The sequence below is a fragment of the Hoplias malabaricus genome, chromosome 3 (assembly GCF_029633855.1).
Source record: "Hoplias malabaricus isolate fHopMal1 chromosome 3, fHopMal1.hap1, whole genome shotgun sequence".
Lineage (NCBI taxonomy): Eukaryota > Metazoa > Chordata > Actinopteri > Characiformes > Erythrinidae > Hoplias > Hoplias malabaricus.
In genome coordinates, this window is record NC_089802.1 from 1,907,735 (window position 1) to 1,922,944 (window position 15,210).

At 45.2% G+C, this 15,210-nt stretch overlaps 1 protein-coding gene across 2 annotated transcripts in view; it reads right to left on the bottom strand.

Moving 5' to 3' along the window:
- The window catches only part of lhpp (phospholysine phosphohistidine inorganic pyrophosphate phosphatase), a 46,750-nt gene extending 32,096 nt beyond the window's left edge, over positions 1–14,654 (bottom strand). For both annotated transcript variants that reach the window (XM_066666241.1, XM_066666240.1), the window contains exons 1-6: positions 14,524–14,654; positions 13,437–13,624; positions 13,080–13,233; positions 11,103–11,166; positions 9,203–9,295; positions 8,218–8,309 (exon numbers count right to left, since the gene is read on the bottom strand). In XM_066666241.1, the coding sequence (XP_066522338.1) occupies positions 8,218–8,309; positions 9,203–9,295; positions 11,103–11,166; positions 13,080–13,233; positions 13,437–13,624; positions 14,524–14,654 (722 nt within the window). The remainder of the gene's footprint in view (positions 1–8,217; positions 8,310–9,202; positions 9,296–11,102; positions 11,167–13,079; positions 13,234–13,436; positions 13,625–14,523) is intronic.
- Positions 14,655–15,210: the final 556 nt, after the last annotated feature.

Genomic DNA, 15,210 nt, shown 5'->3' on the forward strand with positions numbered 1-15,210 from the left:
GAAATCTCCCTCGTCTCCGTGCTCCAGGAGCCATTAGCCATTAGCCTTCAGCTGGATTTTACACTCACACTGAGTTTAATCTCAAAGAGCCATCGGAGGACCATTTAAGTGCACGCATGCAGTAACACACACACACACACACACTTTATACAACACCTGGACATTAGGTCAGATAAAAGCATATTAAATAATACATGCCATACACACACTACATACACTATGCTATGTCTTCCTCTAGATGTTGGAACATTGCAGTGAGGATTTGATGGCATTCAGAAGATTAATGAGATCACATAATAATGTTGAATGATTCCCAAAGAAAAGTGTTGTCTAGAGGGGTATATAAAGCCAGTGTAGAGCTGTGGAGCAGTGGAACCGTGCTCTCTACAGTGACTGAGGTCCATTCAGTGCCACTGGGGTTGAGCTGGTTTGTGTTTGTGATCCAAAGCGAATTATCCAACATCTCCTGGATGCAATCAAATCCTCACAGCAATGCTTCAGCAACTATTGGAAGTCCTAAATATCATTTAAAAGTATGTATGATTCATTATTTCCACCAGAGAGCCACTTTAAAGGGGAATAATAGAAAGTGTCTTGGTCCGAACTGCTTCAGGCATTTTCTTATTTTCTCTCAGCCTCAGCAAAGAAATGGCATCTGGAGGCGTTTGGACGGTGGAGAGACCTCTGAATGTTGAAAACCATAAAAAGAGATGAGGATGTTTCTCTATCGGTGTGTAATATTGATTTATTTTTGCTGTTACAGTTACATTACTTAAGGTGGAACTGACTCCAACTAAACACAGAGCGAAAGAGCTACAAAACTAAACAGCTCGAGTTACAAATGAGTCTCTGTGGTAATTCAAACAGTGAATAAACACTTATAAACAAGTTACACTTCAGCCACTATCAAGCTACAGTCGCTTCTTACTCAAACACCATTCCACCTTAAAAGAAGTGGAGCTTCTAATGAACAAAAAGGGGTGGGGAATTTGTTTTGTGGTGAGAGCAGAAGTTCTCTGGAATGGTTTATGTTTCATTTTAAAGGATGTTGGGCAATTGCAGTTCCCTCTGTTTGTTTACATTTTGAAGCAAAGTGTATTTTAAGGTGGAACGGTGTGTTTTAGTGGAAAAAACGATGGTTGTTTGTACGCAGCTGAAGCGTAACTCGTCTGTTTGAATTCCCACAGAAACTCGTTTGTAACTCCAGGTGTTTAGTTTTGTAGCACGGTCGCTAATGCAGTTAGCCGCCTCCAAGAGTTTGGAGACATTTCCACCTTAATTGAGCCAAAACAGCAAAATTAAAGTCAATATTACCCACCTATGGAGCAGGAATAGAGCAACATCCTCATCTCGGTTCATGCTTTTTAAAGTGTGGAGATGTTGGACAATATATAAATATTGTCAGGACAAAACCTTGTATCCACATCTCTGCACTGGAATAAGCCTGAGGTATATTCAAGTAGCTGTAAATGGATTTTCAGTAAAACACAATGGCAGCTACTGACACCGAAGGGTTAAACAGCCAGGAATAGTTTCTCTGTAATGTATTACAGTCATCGAGTGAGATATAAACAGGAAACTCTGATTAAATAACTACATATTTAGTTCTCCAGAGTCCTTTGATATGTGTGTGTGTGTGTATGAATAAGAAAGTTTGACTGGCCTGTGTCTTCCACATAATCTTGTGTGATAGAAGAGAAAGAGAAATCCCCCTGTTTTTCTCCTTTATTCTGTTCTCTGTTCTCACCGTCTGCTTTGACTGAGGCCGGACTCCAGTGGTGCTCTCGGCTGAGGCCTGTGTAGCATCTGGCAACAGCTGTTTTACTTCTGCCATTTCCCCAGAGAGTGGGTTTTTGGCTTTATATTGGCTTTACAACCGTGCAACAGTGACACACACACACACACACACACACACACACACACACACACACACACACACACACACACACACAGCCACCCAACACAGACACACCTCACACAGCTTTACAATCACCCACGCAGTGACACGCCACACACACACACAGCTTTACAATCACCCACGCAGTGACACACACACACACACACACACACACAGCCACCCAACACAGACACACCTCACACAGCTTTACAATCACCCACGCAGTGACACGCCACACACACACACAGCTTTACAATCACCCACGCAGTGACACACACACACACACACACACACACACACACACACACAGCCACCCAACACAGACACACCTCACACAGCTTTACAATCACCCACGCAGTGACACACACACACACACACACACACACACACACACACACACAAACAACAGACACTCCTCACACAGCTTTACAATCACCCACGCAGTGACACACACACACACACACACACACACACACACAACAGACACTCCTCACCCAGCTTTACAATCACCCACGCAGTGACACCACACACACACACACACACACACAGCTTTACAATCACAAATAATGTTTTTGTAGGAGGAAAAAGTCACATTTTTCCTGTGAACAGTCACAAAAAGTAAGTATTTTTGATTGTCCTTGTACCAAGCAATGACAACAAAGCAGAATCTCTCTGTCTGTTAGCCTCATAGCTTCAGTGTAAAAACAGAAGTAAATCTCAGACACAAACATTCCTCACTGATCGACTAGAGTCTGAATCCCCAGAGGGAAAACAGTGTAAATTAGATTTTTCTATTTAAATATAAAGTCCCAGCTCCAGTGACACCACACGAGACGAGAAACACGCAGAAAGCCTGTGTCACATTAACACCTTTCACATTAAAAGCATCTCATTTGGAAAACCCCAGTTCTGGCCTGAATTAGTGTCATCACGCTGGTATTTACAGCCCGAGAGCCATCGTAAACTCAGCAGCGTCGGGGAATGAACCGTCACGGGGGCTTATTAAGATCAACCGAGTCTCTGCAGGAGTTTATTTGACACCAGTGGCTTTATGAGCCCCGACAATGACAGGCCATTCAGACTCATAAAGCAGCCACATGGGCCAACAACAAGACAACAGCAACAGGGTTTAGAGTCAGTGAGAAGATTTTAAAGCTACGTCTTTTCACAATCGAAGGGAACAAAAGATCAAGCACCAGGCCATGAATCCTGATCTAAATCTGCTGGGAGAAGGCATTTTTCCAATTTCTGAACCGCATAATAGACGCTTTTCTACAGCTCTGGCTCACAAGCATCATACAAAAGTGTGTGTGAGTGTGTGTCGCCCTGTGAAGGACTGGCGCCCCCTCCAGGGTGTGCTCCCGCCTTGCGCTCTGGACCCACCGCGACCCTGAACTGGATAAGGGTTACAGACAATGAATGAATGACTTACAACGTACGATATATGGACATTACAGCATTAATTTGCGCTGTCATTAATATCAGCCACTGTTTAAAAAAGGCGTGTTTGTCATCAGTATTTTATTTTGTATCGTATTCTATCCTGTAAATGCATTATTATATTATAATATGTTCATAATATCAGTGGCATAAAATGGCCGTCAAATGACAATAATATCGTTTATCACAATTAACTCTGGGACAATATATCGACTGTAAAACACCTAGCTACCACTGTCCTGAAGAACTGTTTTGACACAGAGGAGTCAGGACCTAGTGGGAAAGGATTGTGTCTGCTTCTACGGACACAGAATTCCTGTCATTCCTTCGCGTAAGATGACAGTCCAGCCACTGGTCTCCAGAGAAACATCACACTCCTCTCAACCGACGGGTCTCCACTCGCGTAACTCACTGAAATACACGGTTCACCCTTGTGTTACGTGTGGAGGAGCTCGGTCTCTGAGGTGTGGGGATCCCTCTGGGTGTTTACACTGGATTTCAAGTGAAATCTGAATGTGATCCCGTCACCCAGCACGTGTAAACTGACCCTACCGTCCCATAGTCTTCTGAAATGAAGGGGGTTAATACCGAATCTGCCCCCACCCCATGTTGGAACATTGCTGTAAGGACTTATTGCATTAGCTGAGTCTGATACTGAAGTCGGAGGATTAGCTCTGGATCACAAACATCGCTCCAACTCATCCCAGATGTATTCGAACAGAGCTCCAAGGCTCTCCTCAGCTCAGTGCCTGAGGCTTTATAACACACTAGCTCACACTTTTCACTGAGTATACTGACCTGAGGCTCATGTGCAGCTACTCTGCAGTGTCTTATGGTATTGGTCAATGCATTTCTGCTGAGATTCTATGGAGAACGTAAAAAACTAACACATGACAAGACTTCTCTCTTTCCCCTCCATCTGCTCACGTTATTAAACCACAACTCACTGCATTTCTGATACACACACTGCTTGGAACTGCTCATGAAACACACGGCTGCCTTTACACAGACCTCTCTTTCACTGCGTAACACACAGGGAAGGGCTGTGTTTGTGTGTGTGTGTGTGTGTGTGCGTGCAAGTGTGTACCCAAGTTAATAATGTGTCTACACAGAGTGTAACATAACCCACTGAAAGACACGCTGTATGGAGACCCCACATGCTTCTCACGGCACAAAACCAAGCCTCTGCCGGCACACACCATAAGTCATTACAGACTATAAAGCTTTATGTCCTCAAATAACAGGCCGTTATCTCACACACACGCACACACACACACATATACATATTAGCAACCCCTCTCTTGCAGCTTGGGTGTTCAGCCACCGATCCAAGGAGCGTTTGAACCTCTTCAAAAGACCACGGCGTCATTTTACGAGCTGCCGTTGTGAGTCGGATAAAAACAAACGTGATCTCTGCTGCAGCTGGAGATTTTACAGATGGAGAGTTGGTGCTGGTCGTCTGCGTTGCGTGGCGTAGAGTGACGACTCTCTCTGGACGATCAGCGCTCTGCAAGGTTTACACTCCACGGTTTAGTCCCTACTCGACTCGCTCTGAACCACGAGAGAACAGCCACTAAACACCCACTAAGAACCCGCTTCCAGAACCAGGACCCGATTCACCTGGTGGAGGAGTAGAATGAAAAGTGCCTTTGTAGGCAGTATGGCGCCATTTTGGATGCAGCTCGTGTCTCTAGTGACTGAGTTTTAAAGTTTAAAACGGGTCAGGGTTTCCTCACTTAAATTTCATAAATGTAAACGCTTAAGTTAGAACTTTTTTTGAAAGAAAATAAGGAATAAAAAAAGTGTAAACATCCTAGATTTTTTTCTGAGTTGTGCGTTTTATAAAAAGTCCTCAAAATGGCAGCTGTTATACACAATACACTACTACACACGATAAAGTCACACAAAACAACTTGTAATAAACCCACAAAGCTGGGCCCCCTTTAAGAGCTGTGTGTGGCGCTAACACATTAAAATTTATGACGCGGTCCCGATAAAACCTGCCAGCAACACATCTTTACCAGGCCCGGGTTATCTCATGGGTTTTATGGGCACGGTACCAAGGGCCCAGGCCACTAGGGGGCCTAGTGAGCGATTTAACAAAATATGAATCATTTCTCAATTGGAAAACAAGCATGTGTTAGCCGACAGTAAACGAAGCACAATGTTTGGTAACAATACAGTCAGCGGCGTGCCGAGGCCCAGGCCACGAAGCTACAGCCCTAGGTCATTTTACTTTAGCTCCTGAGGTGAAAATGACAAGACGACGAAGCTCCGCAGCTCTCCCTCAGCCAGAGGGCGGGGCTAATACTCCACGGCATGAGAGAACGCGCTTCTAATTGGTCGTCATTTATTTAGCCAATCAGCAGCCAGAGTTAGCAGTCCATAATTTAGTGCTGCAGCCAATGGAGTCACAGTCCCTCTGAGACAAACTGACGGTTTTAATCTCATTTTAATAACCGACACTGCGAGAGAGAGTAGAAAGTCTTGCGGTTAAAATCAACAAGGGACGTTCCACAAAAACACCCACAGCATTAAAAACAAAGTGTGTGTGTGTGTGTGTGTGTGTGTGTGTTTCTGAAGTGTTTGAGAGGAGAAATGTGCAGGACTGAGGGGTGGACAGAGGGAGGACAGATGACATAATAGGCTTATGTCCAAAGGCCAGTGTGGCCACACACACACACTCACACACACACTCACTCTTTTTGGAAGCTATAGTCTGTTAGTGTCTATTGTGCCTAGCGATGCTGAAAAAAATCCCCAAAATTATCAATAGAGATGATTCAGGGAATGATGTAAATGACTGAAAGGACGCATGTGATACTGACTCAACTCTGTGTGTGTGTGTGTGTGTGTGTGTGTGTGTGTTTGAAAGCTGAAGTCATCATTTTGAGAAACCCACAACTTCTTTAAAGGGCCCATATCAGGGTAGAGTGAGGTTCCTTGGCTGTTTTGAAAAAAAGTGTTATGACATCAACTGATTAATTTTAGCTCTGCGCATTCATCCTGAAGTTATACAGACTTTTACCAACCAGCCAATCAGAGCAGAGATGATCTACATGTAGGTGATTTAAAAGCACAATAACATACAGCGTGTTTGATTATAAAGTCTTAGAGGGGTTGGAAATTTGTGCTGCTGGTCCTTTAAAAAAGTGAGCTCTATACAGCAGGTGTTCACTCTCTCTTTCTCTCTCTCTCTCTCTCTCACACACACCCTTTCTTCTCTCTCACACACACATACACACACACACACACACACACACCCTCTCTCTCTGGCTGACCGAACAATCTTATGGTGGTGTATTTACACTAAAGCAGAGGCTTAACTAGTCACTGTACTTATTCTCACATGGTGTTTATATACTGGGCTTTGGCGCCCTCTAGTGACACACTAGATACACTGTTAAACCTACAGCACAGAACTACATTTACTCATGCTCAGTCACTCACACACACACACACTACTGCTACATTCTCACACACACTCATTCACTCACACCTGTGGACAGTTTCACACACTCACCCAGTCACTCACACACTCACCCAGTCACTCACACACTCACCACTGAGGACAGATTCACACACTCACCCAGTCACTCACACACTCACCCAGTCACTCACACACTCACAGAGTCACTCACACACTCACAGAGTCACTCTCACACTCACACCTGTGGACACACTCTCCCAGTCACTAACACCTGTAGATTTATATGTGCAGCCAATTCACCTACCAGCAGATGTTGTTTTAGGACTGTGAGAGGAAACCTGAGCACCAGGAGGAAACCCACACAGACACAGAGAGAACACACCACACTCCTCACAGACAGTGACATTCGTTTGAGCTCACAACGACAGGACCCTGCGGCTACGTTAAAGCAACATCCTCCCACTGCACAAAACCCCCTCGTGTAACAAAGGGGACCAAAGTGCGGACACTGGACGTCACAGAAAACCTTTACCACGGAATAAACACCTGTTTAAAAATGTTCAGGAGGACAAGGCCCATCTCTCGTGTTCAATAACGCACCTTTGTTCAAGTGTAAAATGCTCATATGTCTCTGTAATAAACTGTAAATAAGAGATTTAAATGTTGTTTTCCCAGAAGAAGTACACGCTCCTCTGACACTCTCGGCTCCTTCACGTCAGACTGATCCACTCTGTTTACTGCATCATTGTTTTTATCCTTCCCTCGGTTCAGTGTCTCGCGTTTCTGGAGTGTGTGAATGCTCTGGGTTCTGTTCTGTACGTGTGCATGTACCAACACGAAACACACTGTAACACACTCGGGGAAATGGTGATTGTGATTTACATTTTGACTCCAACATCCACAGGCTTCACTTTATAAATAAACAGTAGTCGTTATATGAAGGGTGTTGAAATTCAGGTCGATGTCTGCCACATTTTGAGGGGTTTTTAGCTCAAACCTGGTTGTGTGAGTTGAATCACGTGTGTTTGAGCAGAGAAAACACCAACATGTGTCTCCCCTCTATACCTTATGCCCACAAAGCTCGGCCTCTAGGTTAATAACACCTGTCCCCTACTCTGACACCTGATCCCGCTCGAGGGGGGGGAGGGGGCTCACTGATCAGGGATGAGCTGGTAACTCCGCCCACGTGTGTCAGCACTGCTGAAGCTCTAATGCAGGGGTGGGCAATCTTATCCGCAAAGGGCTGGTGTGGCTGCTGGTTTTTGTTCCAACCAACCAGGAGGTCACATGATCATTTGTTTTACTCAAGTCAACTAATTAAAGGAGTGAAATCAGGTGTGCTTGAGCCTGAATGGACTTAAATCCAGCAGCCACACCGGCCCTTTGCGGATAAGATTGCCCACCCCTGCTCTAATGTGTGCAGAGCAGAAACAGCTGAGGGAGCACAAACCTGTATTTTCCCGTTCTGACCTGAAGACCCTTCATACCACACCGCTGAGCCCCTCCCACGTCATTCACCAGATCATCACCAATCATTATCACCTGAGAGAGAGAGAGAGAGAGAGAGAGAAAGAGAGAGAGAGTGCAAGGAAGAGAGTGCGAGAGAGAGAGTGCAAGAGAGAGAAAGCAAGAGAGAGAGAGAGCAAAAGAGAGAGGGAGTGCAAGAGAGAGAGAGGGAGTGCAAGAGAGAGAGAGAAAGTGTGAGAGAGCAAGCGAGAGAGAGAGTGCAAAAGAGAGAGAGAAAGTGTGAGAGAGCAAGCGAGAGAGAGAGTGCAAAAAGAGAGCGAGAATTGAATACATTTTATAAGTGGTCAGAAACTTGTAAATAACTCATGAAATAATAAAGTGACGTTAAAACCAAGCACACCATTGTTTTTCTTGTGAAGTTCCCAATAAGTTTGATGTGTCACATGACCCTCTTCCCATTGAAACAACAAAAGTTGGATCCAAAATGGCCGACTTCAAAATGGCCGCCATGGTCACCACCCATCTTGAAAAGTTTCCCCCCTCCCATATACTAATGTGCCACAAACAGGAAATTACTATCACCAACCATTCCCATTTTATTAAGGTGTCTCCATATAAATGGCCCACACTGTACAGTATTTATGTGAAGTGATGTTGATGGTAAACAGTGTTTCTAAACGTCCTGTTCAGTTCACACCGATGAATATGCGGTCGCTGCAGGCTGTGGGGCTGGAGTGGAAGGTGCGTGGAAAGCAATTAAATGCTGTGCTGCTGCTGTCTGTCAGGAAGCGAATGGATCTGAAGGGTAATTCTGAGCGACAACAGAAGTCAGTTGGTATCGCAACGTGGGTAACGTTACTGTCGCTCACAGTAGGGACCAGGGTTCGACTCCCAGCTCCGGCAGGAACAGTACACAATGGCAGTAGCCTACAGCCGTACCGTGATTAACAAACGACTGTGTGTCTTACCTCATGAGGCTGGAGGCCCATGTCAGTCAGAACACTCTGGAAGAACATGGGGGCGGGTTTCCCAACCACTTCAGCCTCTACATCACAGGCATACTGTAAAGCACACACACACACACACACACTTGCCATCAGAGTGCATCCCTTCCCAAGCCTAAGAGACCCTGACTAAACATTGTATTTGAATTATATTCTCAGTGTGATGCGGCAGGCCCCTGCCCCACAGCTCCAGGGTCCTGAGTGTGTAAAGCAGTCCACAGGTGTGAGTGTGTGATGCCCTCTAATGGAAACAAGTTACCTACAGAACCTCTGACACATCCAGGCCACTAGGTGTCAGTGTAACAGTGCTCCTGTATGTGTTATGTTTGTCGTATCACCCGCTGCTAACTGGAACGCTGTGTTTTCAGGGGCACACAGTGTAAATGTAGATGTTCTGCAACAGTGCGAGGGTCAGGTTTCATCACAGAGTTGTGTCTCAAAGCTTTGGGTGTGGATCCAATTTGGGTTTCTAGTTTAATGCCCGTTCTGACCTCCTGCTCCTGCTCAGAGGAAAGGAATGACAACGAAAACACTCAAATGTCAGAGCACCAGGGGAACACCTTTGTTTTTATAAACCGGCTTTTATTAAACACTGGGTGTTGCTTGGAAGCTTTTCCTATAACACAACGAAGGAGAATGGGGTGTGTTATTGGGCACAGAGAGAAACACAGCCTGTGTGCGTGTGTGTGTGTGTGTGTGTGTTTGTCTAGGGATTAAGTTGTTTAATGAGTGTACGCTATGTTATGTACCTGGTATGTGCGAGGTTCATCCCAGGTATCTCCAAAATAAGTCAGTGACACTTACGATTCATAAGGTCACGTTCATATTTAAATGTGGATCTAGAGCCCACCAACCCGCACACTGTGAAACAAGACCTCCCAGAGTGAGAGACAGAGAGAGAGAGAGAGACAGAGAGAGAGAGACAGAGAGCGAGAAAGACAGAGACAGAGAGACAGAGAGAGAGAGCGAGAGAGAGACAGAGAGAGAGAGCGAGAGAGACAGAGAGAGAGAGCGAGAGAGAGACAGAGAGAGAGAGCGAGAGAGAGACAGAGAGAGAGAGAGACAGAGAGACAGAGAGAGAGCGAGAGAGAGAGCGAGAGAGAGCGAGAGCGAGAGAGAGACAGAGAGAGAGAGCGAGAGAGAGACAGAGAGAGAGACAGAGAGAGAGAGCGAGAGAGAGACAGAGAAAGAGAGCGAGAGAGAGACAGAGAGAGAGAGCGAGAGAGAGACAGCGAGAGAGAGACAGCGAGAGAGAGACAGCGGGAGAGCGAGAGAGACAGAGAAACAGAGACAGAGACAGAGAGAGCGAGAAACAGAGACAGAGAGAGAGAGCGAGAGAGAGACAGAGAGACAGAGAAACAGAGACAGAGAGAGCGAGAAACAGAGACAGAGAGAGAGAGAGACAGAGAGCGAGAGAGACAGACAGAGAGAGACAGAGAGACAGAGAGAGAGAGCGAGAAACAGAGACAGAAAGAGAGAGAGCGAGAAACAGAGACAGAGAGAGAGAGATTGAGATTGTGCTCTGCCTGAGTCAGAAAACCCTGACTAAAACGAGTCGTTCTGATTCTGCGCCGCTTCTGACGTCAAGTGCAGAGACTTTAGAATGGCCCCGCCCCCTCGTCTGAGTCTGTCCAATCACAGCGCTGGACCCGTGTTTACGTGAGAGCGCAAAGACGAGGTTAAAACAGACAACGAGCGCGGAGAAATAAGGTCATTTATATTTTACCGCTCATTCCCTCGTGAAATGTCCACACGAACTAAAGAGGAACAGCTGTGTTCAAAGGATATTGTTGGTTTTCTTTGGACAGTGATGATATCCACTACACTATGTATAAGCTCACTTCTATCTATCAGCTATATTCACCTCCAGTGCTTTCATGTACGCTCCAACATCCAGCTTCAGGCCGTCCGTCTCTTTATAGTAGCGTCTGGGAGAGAACAGGGGTTAGAACAGGGTGTGTTTACAGGACGTTTTTACACTGTTCAGTTTAAATAAAGGATGCACACCAGGATAAACAAATATGTTTGATTCCTTCTGTTTAACAGCCTCTCCCTGTCTGCCCTTACATTTGTCTGTCTGTCTGTCTGTCTCCCCCTCCAGGTGTGTCCCTGCCTTGCGCCCGGTGAGTCCAGGTAGGCTCCTGACTCACTGAACCCCTGAACTGGAGGAGCACTAGGACTGTGCCGTATCATATCCTTCGTGAGAAAATATCATCATCATTTTTAAAATGGTATAAAACGTCTAAATCATGATAACAGTGATATTCTGACTTGTTTACGCAATGACATGCTGTCACCTGTAATACGGCCTACGTTCTTTACGTGAGGGATTTACACACAGTGAAGTGCGGTGGAAAGTGGCTCTGAGGTGAAAGAGGAGTAACTTGTATAAAAAAACTGATGTACAATAAACGAGTGTAAAAATATATTTTACTTAATAAAGTTAATAGTAATATAATTTTTTTTGCAATAGTGTGTTTTTGTAGTAAATTAAAGTTTGTTTTGTTCGTATCGCCAAGAATATCGTTATCGTCAAAATACCCTGAAATATCGTGATATTATTTTATGGCAGTATCGCCCACCCCTAATAAGCGCTTACAGACAATTAATGACATCCATCCATCTATCTATCTATCTATCTATCTATCTATCTATCTATCCATCCATCCACCCATCCATCCATCCATCCATCCACCCACCCATCCATCCATCTATCCATCCATCCATCCATCCACCCATCTATCCATCCATCCATCCATCCATCCACCCACCCATCTATCCATCCATCCATCCATCCATCCATCTATCCATCCATCCATCTATCCATCCATCCATCCATCCAGCCACCCACCCATCCATCCATCCATCCACCCACCCATCCATTTATCCATCCACCCACCCATCTATCTATCCATCCATCTATCCACCCATCCATCCATCCATCCACCCATCTATCCATCCACCCACCCATCCATCCATCCATCCATCCACCCATCTATCCATCCATCCATCCACCCACCCATCCATCCATCCATCCACCCATCTATCCATCCATCCATCCATCTATCCATCCATCCATCCACCCACCCATCTATCCATCCATCTATCCATCCATCCATCCATCCAGCCACCCACCCATCCATTTATCCATCCACCCACCCATCTATCTATCCATCCATCTATCCATCTGTCCAACTATCTATCCATCCATCCATCTATCCATCCATCTATCCATCCATCCATCCATCCAGCCACCCACCCATCCATCCATCCACCCACCCATCCATTTATCCATCCACCCACCCATCTATCTATCCATCCATCTATCCACCCATCCATCCATCCATCCACCCATCTATCCATCCATCCATCCACCCACCCATCCATCCATCCATCCATCCACCCATCTATCCATCCATCCATCCACCCACCCATCCATCCATCCATCCACCCATCTATCCATCCATCCATCCATCTATCCATCCATCCATCCATCCATCCACCCACCCATCTATCCATCCATCTATCCATCCATCCATCCATCCAGCCACCCACCCATCCATCCACCCACCCATCCATTTATCCATCCACCCACCCATCTATCCATCCATCCATCTATCCATCTGTCCAACTATCTATCCATCCATCTATCTATCTATCTATCCATCCATCCATCTAATCATCCATCTATCCATCCATCCATCTATCTATCCATCTATCTATCTATCCATCCATCTATCTATCATTTCATCATCATTTATATTTGTATAGATAGAATAACTAAATATATGATGGAAATATATATATATTCACCTGTGTGTCTGAGTGTATCTGTTCTTACCCTCTGCCCATAGAGAAGAGCACTGGTCGGTTCAGTCCAATCAGAATCTGGAAAGCAGTGTTCATGTTGTGATAGGAGAAATTATCTGCAGCGTCGCCGATAACCACGCAGTTCGGGTCACTCTTCTCCACGCTGTCGAACTCTGGCACCACATCTATATAATATAATACAACACACACACACACACACACACACACACACACACACACACACACACACAGTGTGAGCAAACCATTCACTAATGCATGGTTTGTACAGGATTAGACTGTTCACACTTGTTTGATAGTAAATTATGATGTGTGTGTGTGTGTGTGTGTATGTGTATGTGTGTGTGTGTGTGTGTGTGTGTGTTAGTACCATCATGCACCAGCAGGTGTGGTCTGAGGTGGCGCTGTTTGAGGATGGAGACCACAGCCGGAGCAGGAGAGAACACCTCACTGACCTCAATCTCGAAACCCATCCTCCTCAGCTTTGCCACAAACTTCTCTCGAGTCGCCTGGGTCTCGTTCGTGCAGAAACGCAGCTGAAGATCCGATGCCTTCAGCCTGCAGCAGACACTCTGTGTTAAGGCTTCCTCTCAGAGCAGTGCTCCACCAAGTTACCTCTGAATTAATATTCAGTGCATCTTGTAATCTTTACCTGGAACACTGCTGTGAGTATGTGATGGCATTCAGCACTAAAAGATTTGTAAGGTCATGGTGCAGAGCAATTATAGCTCATCTCAAGAGCCATGTTTATCCAGAGAACACAGTTCTGCTGTTCCATGTCCCAGGGCTGGGGGTTAAAACCCCTCTAGTTAATGTCTGGCCATTACCAAATTCTATTACAAGCTTTTCTAGGAGAAATGCTGTGTCCACAGTAGGTGCTTCTTAAAATAGTTATGAATTCCCTAGTGAACTCCCTATATTCACTTAAAAGTAGTATCCCAGTAAACAAAGAACGTCCCTGGACGTTCAAAAGAGGTCTAAAAGTAGTCTGTCCGTCAAGGACATATATTAAACGTCAATGGACGTCCAAAATCCATCTTAATAAGTTAGTTAAGTGGTGACCAATTAAAAACGTCAGTGGACGTCCAAAATACGTCTAATAGTCGTCTTTTCAATGTCTGTGTTTGGACGTCTTTTAAACGGTCATTTTCAACCTTAAGAGAACGTTGATTAGACGGCAGTCATTACGTTATTTCAACGTTGAATCAACGGATAAATGTTTACTGGGTCACTACAGGTGCTCTTCATTTGGAACACTTAAATTATTTTATATATATATATATATATATATATATATATATACTTCTAAACCCTAGTGCCCTAGTTGTTAAGCGTGTTCCCTTCTTCGTGCCCTAGTTAGGGCGCTTGCGCGCTGTTTGGAGCGCCCCCTCCTGTTAGAACTACCTTCTGTCTTTCCTCTATTCTCTGGACTCGTTTATTTCTCTGAGTGCTTTCACCTTTTCACCGCCGCCACGGAGCCGTCAATGGGCACCCCGCCTCCCTCTCCGCTGTCGTACAGCACCCCGCACATGTCCAGAATCACTCCTTTAATACTCCTCACACTCTCCGGCCACTTCTCCGACGCCATTTGGACGGATGCACTGCGCATGCGCACACGCCTGGGTTTATAGGAAATGTAGTTTATTAGTATTATGCCGCTTTAGAGCAACAAAGAACAAGATTTATTTTTGTTTACAACAATAATATATATTTTTGCCGATGCTCTATATGATGACAGAGAACCAATATTCTGTTTTATTTCTTATTAATATTATATACTAATTTCAACACATAGATTATGCTTTAGAATGTTCAGAAGCATTGATGTGATAAATTGTTGTCATTTTGAAAGTCAGTGTGAAGTTGGTAGGCAGCTGTAGTAACGGCAATGAAGAATTAAAGACAATCTACCAAACTTTATTGGACAGACACTAAACTGACAGGCTTTTTACACGGAGAATAAACAACAAAGTCCCTTTTTAACGTGGATGTCCACAGAGCAGGCCCCGAGCAGAGCAGGCCCAGAGTAGCCCCCGAGAACAGGTCCCAGAGCAGAGCAGGCCCCTAGAACAGGTTCCAGAGCAGAGCAGGTCCAGAGCAGGTCCCGAGAACAGGTCCCAGAGCAGAGCAGGTCTAGAGCAGGC